The 18,406-nt window shown below is 41.2% G+C and overlaps 1 protein-coding gene across 1 annotated transcript in view; it reads right to left on the reverse strand.

The window, feature by feature from the left end:
- LOC128644138 (laminin subunit beta-4-like) overlaps positions 1-13,763 on the reverse strand; it is a 184,889-nt gene extending 171,126 nt beyond the window's left edge. The window contains exon 1 of the mRNA XM_053696848.1: positions 13,662-13,763. Coding sequence (XP_053552823.1) covers positions 13,662-13,702 — 41 coding nt within the window. The 5' untranslated portion in view covers positions 13,703-13,763. The remainder of the gene's footprint in view (positions 1-13,661) is intronic.
- Positions 13,764-18,406: the final 4,643 nt, after the last annotated feature.

Raw genomic sequence — 18,406 nt, forward strand, 5'->3', positions numbered from 1 at the left:
ACTACCAATTTAATAAACTAAATTACATATTAAAAAAACCTAACCCTACTAAAATTATTTAAATATACTATTAAACATTATTAAAAGTACTACATTACAAAAAAACAAACACTAAGTTACAAAAACAAACACTAAATTACGGAAAAAAAAAAAAAACAAATTCTCAAAAATAATTTTTTTACACCTAATCTAATAGCCCTATCAAAATAAAAAAGCCCCCTAAAATAAAAAAAATCCTTAGCCTACAATAAACTACCAATGGCCCTTTAAAGGGCCTTTTGTGGGGCATTGCCCCAAAGATATCAGCTCTTTTACCTGTAAAAAGAAATACAAACACCCCTCAAACAGTAAAACCCACCACGCAACCAACCCCCCCCAAATAAAAAAACTATCTAAAATAACCTAAGCTACCCATTGCCCTGAAAAGGGCATATGTATGGGCATTGCCCTTAAAAGGGTATTTAGCTCTTTTACTGCCCAGACCCTATTCTAAAAATAAAACCCACCCAAAAAACCCTTAAAAAAGCCTAACCCTAACCCCTGATGATCCACTTACAGTTCTTGAAGTCCCGCTTGAAGGATCCATCCAGCCGGCGAAGTCCTAATCCATGCAGCAAGAAGTCATTATCCAGACGGCATCTTCTATCTTCATCCAGCCGGCGCGGAGCGGGTCCATCCTGAAGACATCCGGCGCAGAGCATCCTCTTCATACGGTCGCCGACGTACACTGAAAGTTGAATGCAAGTGACGCAATCCAAGATGGTGTCCCTTGCATTCCTATTCACTGAAAGATTTCAATCAGCCAACAGGAATAAGAGCTGCTAAAATCCTATTGACTGTTCCAATCAGCCAATAGGATTGAGCTCTCATCCTATTGGCTGTTCCAATCAGCCAAGAGAATGAGAGCTCAATCCTATTGGCTGATTGGAACAGCCAATAGGATGAGAGCTCAATCATATTGGCTGATTTGAACAGCCAATAGGATGAGAGCTCAATCCTATTGGCTGATTGGAACAGCCAATAAGATTTTAGCAGCTCTAATTCCTATTGGCTGATTGAAATCTTTCAGCCAATAGGAATGCAAGGGATGCCATCTTGGATTGCGTCACTTGCATTCAAGTTCCAGTGTACGGCGATGACTATATAAAGAGGATGCTCTGTGCCGGATGTCTTCAGAGTGGACCCGCTCCGTGCCAGATGGATGAAGATAGAAGATGCTGTCTGGATGAAGACTTCTTGCAGCCTTGATGAGGACTTCGCCAGCTGGATGGATCCTTCAAGCGGGACTTTAAGAACTGTAAGTGGATTGTCGGGGGTTAGTGTTAGGCTTTTTTAAGTTTTTTTTTGGGTGAGTTTTATTTTTAGAATAGGGTCTGGGCAGTAAAAGAGCTAAATGCCCTTTTAAGGACAATGCCCATACAAATGCCCTTTTCAGGGCAATGGGTAGCTTAGGTTATTTTAGATAGTTTTTTTATTTGGGGGGTTGGTTGGGTGGTGGGTTTTACTGTTGGGGTGTTTGTATTTTTTTTTACAGATAAAAGTGCTGATATCTTTGGGGCAATTGGTAGTTTATTGTAGGCTAGGTGTTTTTATATTTGGGGGGGGCTTTTTTATTTTGAAAGGGCTATTAGATTAGGTGTAAAAATTTTTTATTTTTTTTTGATAATTTGTTTCCCCCCCCGTAATTTAGTGTTTGTTTGTTTTTGTAACTTAGTGGGTTTTTTTAGCAATGTAGTACTTTAAATAATGTTTAATAGTATATTTAAATAATTTTTCGTAGGGTTAGATTTTTTTAATATGTAATTTAGTTTATTTAATTGGTAGTTTAATTTAATTGTAGTATACTAGTTAGGGTAGGTTAATTAATAGTTTAAATTAGTTTATTTTTATTCTACAAATACGTTTTAATTTATTTGAAGATAGGCATGTTGTCATTTTAATTTAAAGTTAGGGGGTTGTTAGGTTTAGGGGTTACTAGCTTAATTTAGGTTTTTGCGATGTAGGGGGTTAACGGTTTAGGGGTTAATAGGTTAATAGGGGTTAATAGGTTAAGTTAGTTGTGGTGATGTGGGAGGCCAAAGGTTTAGGGGTCAATACGTTTATGTAGGTTGCAGCGATGTTGGGGAGTAGCATGATAGGGGTTAATAATAACTTTATTTAGGTTGCGGCGATGTCGGGGAGTGGTGGGATAGTGGTTATAAATAAAGTTGGGAAAAACACAAATAGCAGTGTCATCGATGACTTATTTGTCCGATGCTCATCGCCCCGTACTTGGTGCGTGTGTTTTTAGCAATTTTTTTTTATAAATATGGAGATTGTATTGAGATCCGCGGCCACGATATTTGGCGATGTTAGGCAAGCGTATTGATGCCGGCAAATGCAACATAGTTGACAGCTTGATAAATATCACCCTAAGACTTTCCATGCCATGCTAACATCACTAGGCTTTAATGTCGTTAGGACAGCATAGAATGTCCCACCTTATACAGCATACTGCAGCTTCCCCCGGCCTGGTGCATTCCTAGCAGCGCGGCAGTCCCCCATGATCAGATTCCAGCTTTGAAATCACATGATCGCATTGACAATCGCATGATTTCATTTTTAATATAGTTCTGGCATAAAGGGGTTAAGACTAGACACTACACTAACACTACATACACAGTACACACTACACACATACTACATACCATACACAACACAAACATTACACACACAAACTAAAGCTACACTATACACACATTAGACATATACAATGACAATACAAACATTACACACATACCACATATACACTGCACATGACCAACAAACTAAAGCTACACTATACACACATTACACATACACATATACAAATAAAAGCCTAGCAGCCTAGATTACGAGTTATGCGCTCTATAGGGAAACTAACAAATGCAACAAAAGTTGTGTTATTTAACCCCCTATAGCGCAGCCATTACAAGTTTTCAAACAGCCGGCTTGTGCGTGCGATATGGTGGTTTTAAGCTCCATACCGCACAAAATACAAGCGCTGTTTTGACGTGCTTGTGCATGCTTTCCCCATAGACATCAATAGGGAGAAGGTGTCTAAAAAAAGCCTAACACCTGCGATTGCGGAATGAAAAGCTCTGTAACGCAGCCCCATTGATGTCTATGGGGAAAATAAAAGTTAGGTTTAAACCTAACACCCTAACATAAACCCCATGTCTAAATACCCCTAATCTGTCACCCCCGACATCGCCGACACCTACATAATGTTATTAACCCTAATCTGCCGTCCCGATATTGCCGCCACTATATTAAAGTTATTAACCCCTATTCCGCCGCACCCAACATTGCGCCACTATATTAAAGTTATTAATCCCTATTCCGACGCTCCCCAACATCGCCACCACTAAATAAAGGTATTAACCTCTAAACCTCTGGCCTCCTACATCACTACCACTAAATAAACCTATTAACCACTAAACCTAACCCTAACGTAACCCTAACCCTAACTGTATCCCTAAACCTAACCCTAACCCCAGCTAATTTTAACATAATTAAAATAGAGCTAAATTAAAGTTACAATTATTAACTAAATAATACCTATTAACTAAATACATATCTGTGAAATAAAACCTAAGCTAGATAAAATATAACAAATAGTTATATTGTAGCTATCTTAGGTTTTATTTTTATTTCACAGATAAGTTTGTATTTATTTTAACTAGGTAGACTAGTTAGCAAATAGTTATTAACTAATTACTAACTACCTAGTTAAAATAAATACAAATTTACCTGTCAAAAAAAAACCTACCATTACAAAAAAACAAACTAAATTATACAAAACAATACAAATTATTCCTATTCTAATTCCCTTTTTTTTTTAAAAAAAAAAAAATAACCACCCCAAAATAAAAAAAACCTAATCTATAATAAACTACCAAGGGCCCTTAAAAGGGCCTTTTGTAGGGCATTGCTCTAAAGTTAACAGCTCTTTTGCTACAAAACAAAACAAACATCCCATAACAGTATACAAACCCCCACCCCCCAAACCCACAAAATAAAAATAAAGTAAAACCTAATCTACCATTGCCCTGAAAAGGGCATTTGTATGGGCATTGCCCTTAAAGGGCATTTAGCTCTTTTTGCTGCCCAAGCCCTAATGTAAAAATAAAGACCCACCCCAAAACTAAAAAAAAAAATACATTACACAAAATAACAAACAAATGATCCAAAAGAATTAAAATTATCCAAAAAGCTACACCTGATGATCTCTCTCTTTCTCCAGGACTGCAAGTTGAACCTGGTGATCTCTCTCTCCCCAGATCTGTAAACTGCAACTGATGATCTCTCTCTTACCAGCACTGCAAGCTGCATCTTATGATCTCTCTCTTACCTGCACTGCCAGCTGCAACCGATGACCCCTTTATTCCCAGCACTGCAAGCTGTACTGGATGATCTCTCCCTGGCACTGCAAGATTCACATGATAATCTCTCTTTTCTCTGCACTGAAAGTTGCACCTGATTATCTCTCTCCCAGGCACCGCAAGCCACAACTAATGATTTGTTTTTCTCCAGCACTGCAAGCTGCACCTGATGATCTCTCTCTCTCCAGCACTGAGAGCTGCACCTGATGATCTCTCTCTCTCTAGCTCTACAAGCTGCACCTGATGAATCCCCTCCCCAGTACTGCAATTTGCGCCTGACCGTTTCTCTCCAACACTGCAAGCTGTACCTGATGATCTCTTTCTCTCCAGCACTGATAGCTGCACCTGATGAGTCCGCTCTCCAACACTGCAAGCTGCACCTGATGATCTCTGTCTCCAGCACTACAAGCTGCACCTGATAATCTCTCTCTCTCTAGCACTGCAAGCTGCATCTGAAGAGTCCCTTCCCCAGCACTGCATGCTGCACCTGACCATTTCTCTCCAACACTGCAAGCTGTACCTGATGATCTCTGTCTCCAGCACTACAAACTGCACCTGATAATTTCTCTCTCTCTAGCACTGCAAGCTGCACCTGATGAGTCCCCTCCCCAGTACTGCATGCTGAACCTGTCCATTTCTCTCCAACACTGCAAGCTGTACCTGATGATCTCTGTCTCCAGCACTACAAGCTGCACCTGACAATCTCTCTCCCTCTAGCACTGCAAGCTGCACCTGATGAGTCCCCTCCCCAGCACTGCAAGCTGCACCTGACCATTTCTCTCCAACACTGCAAGCTGCATCTGATGATCTCTCTACAGCACTGCAAGCTGCACCTGATTATCCCTCTCCCCAACACGGCAAGCTGCACCTGATGATCTCTCTCTCCAGCTCTGCCAGCTTCACCTGATGATCTCTCTCACCCAGTACTGCAAGTTGCACCTGATGATCTCTCTTTCTAGCACTGCAACCTGGACCTGACAAGGTTTCCAATGCTCTGCAAGCTGCAACTGATGATCCCTCTTTTTCTAGCACTCCAAGCTACATCTGATGTGACCCCTCTCACCAGAATTGCAAACTGCACCTGATGATCTCTCTCTCTCCATCAGCGCAAACTGTACCTGATGATGCATCTGTCCCCAGCACTGCAAGCTACATCTGATGATCCCTCTCCCCATGATGGCAAACTGCACCTGATAATCTCTCTCTCCATCACTGCAAACTGCACCTGGTGATCCCTCTGTCCCCAGCACTGCAAGCTACATCTGATGACCATTTCTCTCCAACACTGCAGGCTGTACCTGATGATCTCTTTCTCTCCAGCACTGATAGCTGCACCTGATGAGTACGCTCTCCAACACTGCAAGCTGTACCTGATGATCAATGTCTCCAGCACTACAAGCTGCACCTGATAATATCTCTCTCTCTAGCACTGCAAGCTGCACCTGAAGAGTCCCTTCCCTAGCACTGCATGCTGCACCTGACCATTTCTCTCCAACACTGCAAGCTGTACCTGATGATCTCTGTCTCCAGCACTACAAGCTGCACCTGATAATCTCTCTCTCTAGCACTGCAAGCTGCACCTTATGAGTCCCCTCCCCAGCACTGCATGCTGCACCTGACCATTTCTCTCCAACACTGCAAGCTGTACCTGATGATCTCTGTCTCCAGCACTACAAGTTGCACCTGACAATCTCTCTCTCTCTCTAGCACTGCAAGCTGCACCTGATGAGTCCCCTCCCCAGCACTGCATGCTGAACCTGACCATTTCTCTCCAACACTGCAAGCTGTACCTGATGATCTCTGTCTCCAGCACTACAAGCTGCACCTGATAATCTCTCTCCCTCTAGCACTGCAAGCTGCACCTGATGAGTCCCCTCCCCAGCACTGCAAGCTGAACCTGACCATTTCTCTCCAACACTGCAAGCTGCATCTGATGATCTCTCTACAGCACTGCAAGCTGTACCTGATTATCCCTCTCCCCAACACTGCAAGCTGCACCTGACGATATGTCTCTCTCTCTCTCCAGCTCTGCCAGCTTCACCTGATGATCTCTCTCACCTAGTACTGCAAGTTGCACCTGATGATCTCTCTTTCTAGCACTGCAACCTGGACCTGATAAGGTTTCCCATGCTCTGCAAGTGCAACTGATGATCCCTCTTTCTCTAGCACTCCAAGCTACATCTGATGTGACCCCTCTCACCAGAACTGCAAACTGCACCTGATGATCTCTCTCTCTCCATCAGTGCAAACTGTACCTGACGATGCATCTGTCCCCAGCACTGCAAGCTACATCTGATGATCCCTCTCCCCATGATGGCAAACTGCACCTGATAATCTCTCTCTCCATCACTGCAAACTGCACCTGGTGATCCCTCTGTCCCCAGCACTACAAGCTACATCTGATGACCATTTCTCTCCAACACTGCAAGCTGTACCCAATGATCTCTTTCTCTCCAGCACTGATAGCTGCACCTGATGAGTCCGCTCTCCAACACTGCAAGCTGTACTTGATGATCTCTGTCTCCAGCACTACAAGCTGCACCTGATAATCTCTCTCACTCTAGCACTGCAAGCTGCACCTGAAGAGTCCCTTCCCTAGCACTGCATGCTGCACCTGACCATTTCTCTCCAACACTGCACGCTGTACCTGATGATCTCTGTCTCCAGCACTACAAGCTGCACCTGATGAATCTCTCTCTCTAGCACTGCAGGCTGCACCTGATGAGTCCCCTCCCCAGCACTGCATGCTGCACCTGACCATTTCTCTCCAACACTGCAAGCTGTACCTGATGATCTCTATCTCCAGCACTAAAAATTGCACCTGATAATCTCTCTCTCTAGCACTGCAAGCTGCACCTGATGAGTCCCCTCCCCAGCACTGCAAGCTGCACCTGACCATTTCTCTCCAACACTGCAAGCTGCATCTGATGATCTCTCTACAGCACTGCAAGCTGTACCTGATTATCCCTCTCCCCAACACTGCAAGCTGCACCCGATAATCTCTCTCTCTCTCTCTCTCTCTCTCTCTCTCTCCAGCTCTGCAAGCTTCACCTGATGATCTCTCTCACCCAGTACTGCAAGCTGCACCTGATGATCTCTCTTTCTAGCACTGCAACCTGGACCTGATAAGGTTTCCCATGCTCTGCAAGCTGCAACTGATGATCCCTCTTTCTCTAGCACTCCAAGCTACATCTGATTTGACCCCTCTCACCAGAACTGCAAACTGCCCCTGATTATCTCTTTCTCTCTCCATCAGTGCAAACTGTACCTGATGATGCATCTGCCCCCAGCACTGCAAGCTACATCTGATGATCCCTCTCCCCATGATGGCAAACTGCACCTGATAATCTCTCTCTCCATCACTGCAAACTGCACCTGGTGATCCCTCTGTCGCCAGCACTGCAAGCTACATCTGATGATCTCTCTCTGGGTACTGCAAGCTGTACCTGATGATCCCTCTCTGCCCTACTGCAATCTGCACCGGATGACATATTTTCCCAGTACTTCAAACTGCACCTGATAATTTCTCTCCCCTGCACTGCAAGCTGAACTTTACAATCTTTCCCCAGCACTGTAAGCTGCACCTGATTATCTCTCTCTCCAGCACTGCATGGGGCTTTTAAAAATGTTTTTCTATCCAGCACTAAAAGCTTCACCTTATGATCTCTCTGTCTCTTTAGCACTGCAAGCTGAACCTGATTATCCCTATCTCCCCAGCACTGGAAGCTGCACCTGATGATCTCTCTCTCCCAAGTACTGGTAACTGCACCTGATGATCTCTCTCTCCCCAGCACTGCAAGCTTCATCTGATGATCACTCTCTCTCCCTAGCACTACAACCTGCACCTGATGATCTATCTCTTCCCAGCACTGCAAGCTGCACCTGATGATCTCTCTTTACCCAGCACTGCAAGCTACATCTGATAATCTCTCTCTCTCCCCAGCACTACAACCTGCACCTGATGATCTCTCTCTTCCCAGCACTGCAAGCTGCACCTGATTTAGTGATGTCGTGAACCTAAACATTTCGGTTCGCGAACGGCGGACTCGAACTTCCGCAACTGTTTGGGAACGGGCAAACTGGGCGAACCGCCATTGACTTCAATAGGCAGGCGAACTTTTAAAACAACAGGGACTCTTTCTGGCCACAATAGTGATGGAAAAGTTGTTTCAAGGGGACTAACACCTGGACTGTGGCATGCCGGAGGGGGATCCATGGCAAAACTCCCATGGAAAATTACATAGTTGATGCAGAGTCTGGTTTTAAGCCATAAAGGGCATAAATCACCTAACATTCCTAAATAGTTTGGAATAACGTGTTTAAAACATCAGGTATGATGTTGTATCGATCAGGTAGTGTAAGGGTTACGCCCGCTTCACAGTGACAGACCAAACTCCCCGTTTAAAGGTGCAGTCTACACCAGAATTTTTATTGTTTTAAAAGATAGATAATCCCTTTATTACCCATTTCCCAGTTTTGCATAACTAACACATTTATAATAATATACTTTTAACCTCTGTGATTATCTTGTATCTAAGCCTCTGCAAACTACCCCTTTTTTCAGTTCTTTTGACAGACTTGCAGTCTAGCCAATCAGTGCCTGCTCCCAGATAACTGTGGGCCTGGCACACACGCTGGCAGGCAACTGCAATTAGATTACACTAGCAGACTGATGTTTCACAGTCAAAAAAGTTTTTTTTTTTTAAATTTACACTACTGTTACAACAGATATGAGTGGTGGCACTAGTTGGCAAGTGGGCCTAGCACACACTCTGGCAGGCAGGCAACTGCAATTAGATTACACTAGCAGACTGATGTTTCACAGTCAACAAAGTTTTTTTTAAAAAAAATTTACACTACTGTTACAACAGATATGAGTGGTGGCACTAGTTGGCAAGTGGGACTGGCACACACGCTGGCAGGCAGGCAACTGCAATTAGATTACACTAGCAGACTGATGTTTCACAGTTAAAAAAGTTAGTTTTTTTTAAATTTACACTACTGTTACAACAGATATGAGTGGTGGCACTAGTTGGCAAGTGGGCCTGGCACACACGCTGGCAGGCAGGCAACTGCAATTAGATTACACTAGCAGACTGATGTTTCACAGTCAAAAAATTTTTTTAAAAAAAAATTTACACTACTGTTACAATAGATATGAGTGGTGGCACTAGTTGGCAAGCGGGACTGGCACACACGCTGGCAGGCAGGCAACTGCAATTAGATTACACTAGCAGACTGATGTTTCACAGTTAAAAAAGTTAGTTTTTTTAAAATTTACACTACTGTTACAACAGATATGAGTGGTGGCACTAGTTGGCAAGTGGGCCTGGCACACACGCTGGCAGGCAGGCAACTGCAATTAGATTACACTAGCAGACTGATGTTTCACAGTGAAATTTTTTTTTTTTTTTTTTAAATTACACTACTGTTACAACAGATATGAGTGGTGGCACTTAGCAAGTGGGCCTGGCACACACGTTGGCAGGCAGGCATCTGCAATTAGATTACACTAGCAGACTGATGTTTCACAAGTCAAAAAAGTTTTTTTTTTTAAATTTACACTACTGTTGCAACAGATATGAGTGGTGGCACTAGTTGGCAAGTGGGCCTGGCACACACGCTGGCAGGCAGGCAACTGCTATTAGATTACACTAGCAGACTGATGTTTCACAGTCAAAAAAGTTTTTTTTTTTAAATTTACACTACTGTTACAACAGATATGAGTGGTGGCACTGCAGGCAGGCAACTGCAATTAGATTACACTAGCAGACTGATGTTTCACAGTCAAAATTACACAGGCAAATAATAAAAAAAAAACAATTGATGTTCTAGCCCTAAAAAGGGCTTTTTGGGGTGCTGTCCTTACAGCAGAGATCAGATGAGACCTTCAGGACTGTAGTGGACACTGAATACACTAGCCTAGCTATCAATTTCCCTATAAAATCAGCAGCAGCTACACTATCCCTCCTCTCACTAAGAATGCAGGATCAGAATGAATCTAAAATGGCTGCTGTCCAGGAGCTGGGAGGGTCTGGGAGGGAGTGTCTGCTGCTGATTGGCTGAAATGTGTCTGCAGACTGTGAGATACAGGGTCAAAGTTTACTCAATGATGACGTATAGGGGGCGGATCGAACATCGCATATGTTCGCCCGCTACTGCGAACGCGAACAAGCTATATTCGCCGGGAACTATTCGCCGGCGAACAATTCGCGACATCACTACTTTATGATCTCTCTCCAGCACTAAAAGCTGCACCTGATGATCTCTCTCTCTCCCCAGCACTGCAAGCTGCACCTGATGATCTCTCTCTCTCTCCTCAGCACTGCAAGCTGCACCTGATGATCTCTCTCTCTCTCTCCTCAGCACTGCAAGCTGCACCTGATGATATCTCTCTCCCCAGCACTACAAGCTGCACCTGGTGATCTCTCACTCCCCAGCAATACAAGCTGCACCTGGTGATCTCTCACTCCCCAGCACTGCAAGCTGCACCTGATGCTCTCTCCCTCTCTCTCCCCAGCACTGTAAGTACCTGTTGATCTCTCTCTCTCCCCAGCACTGTAAGCTACATCTGATGATATCTCTCTCCCCAGCACTGTAAGTACCTGATGCTCTCTCTCCCCAGCACTGTAAGTTGCACCTGTTGATCTCTCTCTCTCCCCAGCACTGCAAGCTGCATCTGATGATCTCTCTCTCCCCAGCACTGAAAGCTGCACCTGATGATCTCTCTCCCCAGCACTGTAAGCTGCACCTGATGATCTTTCTCCCCAGCACTGTAAGCTGCACCTGATGATCTATCTCTCCTCAGCACTGTAAGCTGCACCTGATGATCTCTCTCCCCAGCACTGTAAGCTGCACCTGATGATTTATCTCTCCTCAGCACTGTAAGTACCTGATGCTCTCTCTCCCCAGCACTGTAAGTACCTGATGCTCTCTCCCTCTCTCTCCCCAGCACTGTAAGCTGCACCTGATGATCTCTCTCTCTCCCCAGCACTGCAAGCTGCATCTGATGATCTCTCTCTCCCCAGCACTGAAAGCTGCACCTGATGATCTCTCTCCCCAGCACTGTAAGCTGCACCTGTTGATCTCTCTCTCTCCCCAGCACTGCAAGCTGCATCTGATGATCTCTCTCTCCCCAGCACTGAAAGCTGCACCTGATGATCTCTCTCCCCAGCACTGTAAGCTGCACCTGATGATCTTTCTCCCCAGCACTGTAAGCTGCACCTGATGATCTATCTCTCCTCAGCACTGTAAGCTGCACCTGATGATCTATCTCTCCTCAGCACTGTAAGCTGCACCTGATGATCTTTCTCCCCAGCACTGTAAGCTGCACCTGATGATCTATCTCTCCTCAGCACTGTAAGCTGCACCTGATGATCTCTCTCCCCAGCACTGTAAGCTGCACCTGATGATCTCTCTCCCCAGCACTGTAAGCTGCACCTGATGATCTTTCTCCCCAGCACTGTAAGCTGCACCTGATGATCTATCTCTCCTCAGCACTGTAAGCTGCACCTGATGATCTCTCTCCCCAGCACTGTAAGTACCTGATGCTCTCTCTCCCCAGCACTGTAAGCTGCACCTGATGATCTCTCTCCCCAGCACTGCAAGCTGCACCTGATGATCCCTCTCTCCTCAGCACTGCAAGCTGTACCTGATGATCTCTCTCTCCCCAGCACTGCAAGCTGTACCTGATGATCTCTCTCTCCCCAGCACTGCAAGCTGCACTTGATGATCCCTCTCTCCTCAGCACTGCAAGCTGTACCTGATGATCTCTCTCTCTCCAGCACTGCAAGCTTTACCTTATGCTCTCTCTACTCTAGTACTTTAAACACTAGCGGCCTGCCTGATAATCTAGAGTTCTCTGCACTGGCAATATTATTTAGGAAGTCTTGTCAGTATTGTGAGATCCCTCAAATAATTTTAGAAAGTAAATGTTAGGTTGAGAGCTATTTGCTTGACTATTCAGGGTTCTGGATGTAAAGGAGACAAACATACATTATAATATAATGATCCAATAAAGCCCACACAGATTTTACATGTTTTTTTTTTTATATAATACTAATTTAAACTGGGGCTACCACCAAGAGCTAGAATATTGGTATTCAGTTTTGTAGCAATTGGTTTCTTTTTTAAAACATTTTAATAGGTTTTAATATTTCTAGTTCTCCATATCATGTGTTTTTCAGATTACTTATTTTTACCCCTCCCAAGAATTCTTTTGTGGACATGCATGGTACCAATATTGAGAAAGAAATACAGGTACAAAACACTGTATCCAAACTGTTTGGGACTGGAAAAGCTTTGAATTTTAGAATGGTTTGGATTTCAGAATATTTGAATATTTACATCTGTAAAATAGGACAGTTTAGTGGACTGAAGTGTATGCAAAAATATCTTTTTTCATTTAGGCAACATTAACAGCTTATATATTCATAAAGGTAGTTTTATATCATTTTAACTCTTTTGTATACATAGTAATATCTGTAAGATAAGTACACTACTGTAATGATAAAGGTAATTGTTTTTGTTTTAAATAAATATAGGCTTGTTATTTCCATTTTAGAACACAAAACCAAACCAAAGATTCAGGTGAAGAAGATTTTGACTTACTGGAGGGGAAATATAGTAATTTTCTAATAATTTTAATTAACAAATATTCCAGTTCTCTGTATATTTTTATTTCCATTCAATACCTCCAATAACAAAAACAATAAGTACATATACATAATCTAAACTTTATCCTCCGTTTTCTGATATTCCACGTTCATAATATATTTATATATCTATACAGTATATACACACACATATATATAACATTTAAATATTTGTATTGTAAAATATACATATGTTACAGTCAGTAGCAGAATGCTCTATTTATTTTGTGTTTATATTTTATTTCTAACACAAACTATTCCTAAATTGTATTTGTGCCTTGATTTAATGTTCATTTAAAGATAATTTTAGCTGTTATATATCCTTTAAAACTTCAATTTACTTAATGTGACTTTAGTGTTTAGATTTTAAGATATATTTATCAATAGTTTTATTAAATTAATTTAAAAAAGAAAAAACTGCATGGAGTAACCATAAGATAATATCTCGTGCTTTACAGAGATAATTAAACATCTTAAATGAATAAATCTATAAACTGTAATGCATAATTACTCTATAGTCTTTAACTGATAAGTTAATATTATGGTTTATATCTCACAAATTCAATTCATAAATTATATTTAACAAAAAATAAATAAATCTCACCTGGATTTTAAAAAATAAGGTATTTCTGCAAGTTGGTTCATCGGCAGCTACACAGCAAGTAAAGACATACCTGAGAAATTTCCCATTAAAAAGGAAAGTTTTTCCCCTCAGGCAGATGGTTATAGAAACCAACAGTAAAGATTCTAACACATGTAGAGTTTCTTTCTCTTTTTTAATTTCTTTCTTTCTTTCTTTCTTTCTTTCTTTCTTTCTTTCTTTCTTTCTTTCTTTCTTTCTTTCTTTCTTTCCTTCCTTCCTTCTTTCTTTCTTTCTTTCTTTCTTTCTTTCTTTCTTTCTTTCTTTCTTTCTTTCTTTCTTTCTTTCTTTCTTTCCTTCCTTCCTTCTTTCTTTCTTTCTTTCTTTCTTTCTTTCTTTCTTTCTTTCTTTCTTTCTTTCTTTCTTTCTTTCTTTCTTTCTTTCTTTCTTTCCTTTCTTTCTTTCTTTCTTTCTTTCTTTCTTTCTTTCTTTCTTTCTTTCTTTCTTTCTTTCTTTCTTTCTTTCTTTCTTTCTTTCTTTCTTTCTTTCTTTCCTTCTCTGGGCTAGTAGCTAGTAACTATTAACCCCTAACTAGTAAACTGTATATGTATATATATATATTCCTCCAAATAAATGCACTCACAGTGAACAAAAACCTTGTTTTAATGGAACGTTTTCGGGAGATTTTCCCCTTCATCAGCATAACAAAAGTGTCACAAATACATACCTTATATACATATAAAATACAATTACCTGTGTTAACTCAGTGAGAGCGCAAACATGTCCTGCTGGAACGCACGGCATGCGTTCCAAACAGTGTGAACCGGAAGTGATGCACTCTAAATCACATCCGGTATATTAATACAACCAAATATGTGAATATATTATATATTTCTAATAATAAAATATAACATTTGCTCTTACGGCTTCTACTTAGCCTTATTTGCGTGACAAACTGAAATAAATATTAAATCTTTAAATAGCCTGCTGGCTAATTTCGCCAAACATTATAATACAGTGTATCGAATGTGCACAGTGCAACATAAATAACATTGAATATCCTGCTTATAACTTATGTTTTGAACCACTTACACTGGCATTTTATATCTGCTTATTAAGTCAGCCTCATTGATCAAGACACCTCTCAATACCTCAATCCTGATGCCGCTTGTGTTTAAAGCAGTAGTCATGGTAACCAACGCCTTTCGGAGCTGACGTATCAGCAAAAACCAAAACACAGCTTAGGTAAACACACTTCGACTGCCTTATATCACACACGTTAGGCATCGTATAGAGAGTAAGACCGACACTTGGCTCTAAGTCACCTTTTTTGATAAAATGTCTTAAAACAAACTTGTGTCATATGCCTAAATATCAGCTACATTACATGTTCCTTTAGAATAAGTACTGCCTCAGGTTCCCTACGCAATAAAACAGACCTGATTTGTTAAATGCTGGGTTAGACATGAACTTTTAAATTAAAGCCACTGAATCCCTAACACATCTCTATACAACCATTAGATTGATTATTCCTCCTTATAATGAATAATTATTCCTCCTTATAATGAATAATCAATCCAATGGTTGTATAGAGATGTGTTAGGGATTCAGTGGCTTTAATTTAACAGTTCATGTCTAACCCAGGATTTAACAAATCAGTAGTGATGTCCCAAACTGTTCGCCCACGAACGGTTCACAGCGAACATAGCTTGTTCGCGTTCGCGTTTGTGGGCGAACACATGGCGATGTTCGATCCGCCCCTATGTGTCATCATTGTGGAAACTTTGACCCTTTATATCACAGCCGCCTGACACATTAGAGCCAATCAACATCAGACACTCCCTCACAGACACTCCCAGCTACTCGGAATCCGCCATTTTAGACTCATAACGACCTTGCTTTTTTAATGAGAGGACGTGTTGTGTTTTTGCTCCTGACATTAATAGGAAAAACATAGCTAGGCTAGTGTATTTACAGTCCAGAAGGACTCCACTCATCTCTGCTGTAAGCACAGCACCCCAAAAAGCCCTTTTTAGGGCTATATTTCGTGCCGGTTTTTTTTTTTCCGGTTTTTTTTTTATTAGCATTTGCCTGGCTTTCAGCTGTGTGTTTAAGGCTCACAGCATATGCTGTGACTACTGCCACCACTGATATCTCCCTAACAACATTAGTTTAAATTTAACTAACCCAAAAATATAATTATTTTTCTAGTGTAATTTTTTTTCATTTTCTATTAGGCCAGTGTCACACAGCATATACTCTGGTTCATTGCTCTGTGCCAGCCAGCAGCCAGTGTTAATATCCGTTTATAACATTATTTTAAATTAAAAAAAATATATGTATATTTTGCTAGTGTAATCTAATTACATTTACTATCATGCCTGTGTCTGTCAGGATCACTCAGCATTAATATACCTCTTTTTTTTCAGTCTTTTGGTTAATTGGTCTGTGCCAGGCAGCCACCCAGCACTCATATCTATTTTTCTTTCACCTTAATTTTAATATAAAAAAAAAAAAGTTTAAATTTGTTTGCTAGTGTAATCTAATATAATTTTATATCCGGCCTGTGTGTTTTGCTGACATAGAGAGCCTACTGTGTTTACTTGCTGCCCTCCCTAGTCTATGAGCCACGACTCATATGTGTTTAACCTTTTTTTTAACCCCCCCCCCCAAAAAATAATTTCAATCATTTTTCTAGTGTAATCTAATAGTATTTTCTATCAGGCATGTGTGTATCCGACATACAGAGCCTACTGTTTTTAATAGCTGCCCTGCCACGACTCATATGTATGTGCTTAGCCTTTTTCTTAAAATTTCCAAAAAAAAGTCTTTAAATCATTATGCTAGTGTAATCTAATTGTATTTTCTATCAGGCCTGTGTCTAACTGTCTATCTGACTTACACAGCATACTGTTGTTATAATTGCTGCCCTACGTAGCAGTCAGCCAGTGCGACCACTCATAGAGTCATATGTGCATTGCACTTCTTAACATAATTTTAATATTAAAATCTAAAATTTTCAAATATTTTGCTAGTGTAATGTAATTTAATTTTCTATCAGTCCTGTGTTTTTGTCACTTACACAGCATACTGTGTTAAATTGCTGCCCTACCTACCATCCACGACTCATATCTGCCAGCCTGTCTGCCAGGCCCAAGTAGCCAATTAGTGGCACCAATCACAATTCTTGTAACAGTAATAAAAAAATAAAAACATAATTTTTTGGACTGCAAATATTCAGTCTCCTAGTGCCATTGAATTTAATTTACCTCCTGCCTGCCACTGCCAGCCTTTTGTGCCAGGCCGTCTAGCCAACTATTTACACCAATCATAATTGTTGTCACAGTCAGACAGTATAGTTATTAATTTAAATAAAAATTTTTTTTAGTGTTGATCTTAATCCTCAGTTTGCTCGTGCCTTTGAATTGCACTTTTCTACAGCCTTCCAAGCCTGTGTGCCAGGCCTACTTAAAAAATATTTACACCAATCATATTTGTTGTGACAGTATTCTAATAATTAAAAATTTAAATTTTTGGTAATAGTTGCTGTGATTTGAATCCTCAGTTTGCTGGTGCCATTGAATAGCACTTTCTTCCTGCCTTGCAGCCTGCTGTGAGCCAGGCCCACCTAGCCAATTGTTGTCAGCAATCATATTTCTGTTAACAGTATTGCAAAAATTGTCAATCATCACTGTTTAGACTGTCAGTAATCAGTCTCCTAGGCCTAGATTTGGAGTTTGGCGGTAGATGGGCTGTTAACGCTACGCAGGCTTTTTTCTGGCCGCACCATAAAATTAACTCTGGTATCGAGAGTTCAAAAAAATGCTGCGTTAGGCTCCAAAAAAGGAGCGTAGAGCATTTTTTCCGCAAATGCAACTCTCGATACCAGAGTTGCTTACGGACGCGGCCAGCCTCAAAAACGTGCTCGTGCACGATTCCCCCATAGGAAACAATGGGGCTGTTTGAGCTGAAAAAAAACCTAACACCTGCAAAAAAGCAGCGTTCAGCTCCTAACGCAGCCCCATTGTTTCCTATGGGGAAACACTTCCTACGTCTGCACCTAACACTATAACATGTACCCCGAGTCTAAACACCCCTACCCTTACACTTATTAACCCCTAATCTGCCGCCCCCGCTATCGCTGACCCCTGCATATTATTATTAACCCCTAATCTGCCGCTCCGTACACCGCCGCAACCTACGTTATCCCTATGTACCCCTAATCTGCTGCCCCTAACACCGCCGACCCCTATATTATATTTATTAACCCCTAACCTGCCCCCCTCAACGTCGCCGACACCTGCCTACACTTATTAACCCCTAATCTGCCGAGCGGACCTGAGCGCTACTATAATAAAGTTAATAACCCCTAATCCGCCTCACTAACCCTATCATAAATAGTATTAACCCCTAATCTGCCCTCCCTAATATCGCCGACACCTAACTTCAATTATTAACCCCTAATCTGATGACCGGAGCTCATCGCTACTATAATAAATGGATTAACCCCTAAAGCTAAGTCTAACCCTAACACTAACACCCCCCTAACTTAAATATAATTTACATCTAACGAAATTAATTAACTCTTATTAAATAATTAAATAAATTATTCCTATTTAAAGATAAATACTTACCTGTAAAATAAATCCTAATATAGCTACAATATAAATTATAATTATATTATAGCTATTTTAGGATTAATATTTATTTTACAGGCAACTTTGTATTTATTTTAACCAGGTACAATAGCTATTAAATAGTTAAGAACT

The sequence above is a fragment of the Bombina bombina genome, unplaced genomic scaffold (assembly GCF_027579735.1).
Source record: "Bombina bombina isolate aBomBom1 unplaced genomic scaffold, aBomBom1.pri scaffold_561, whole genome shotgun sequence".
NCBI lineage: Eukaryota > Metazoa > Chordata > Amphibia > Anura > Bombinatoridae > Bombina > Bombina bombina.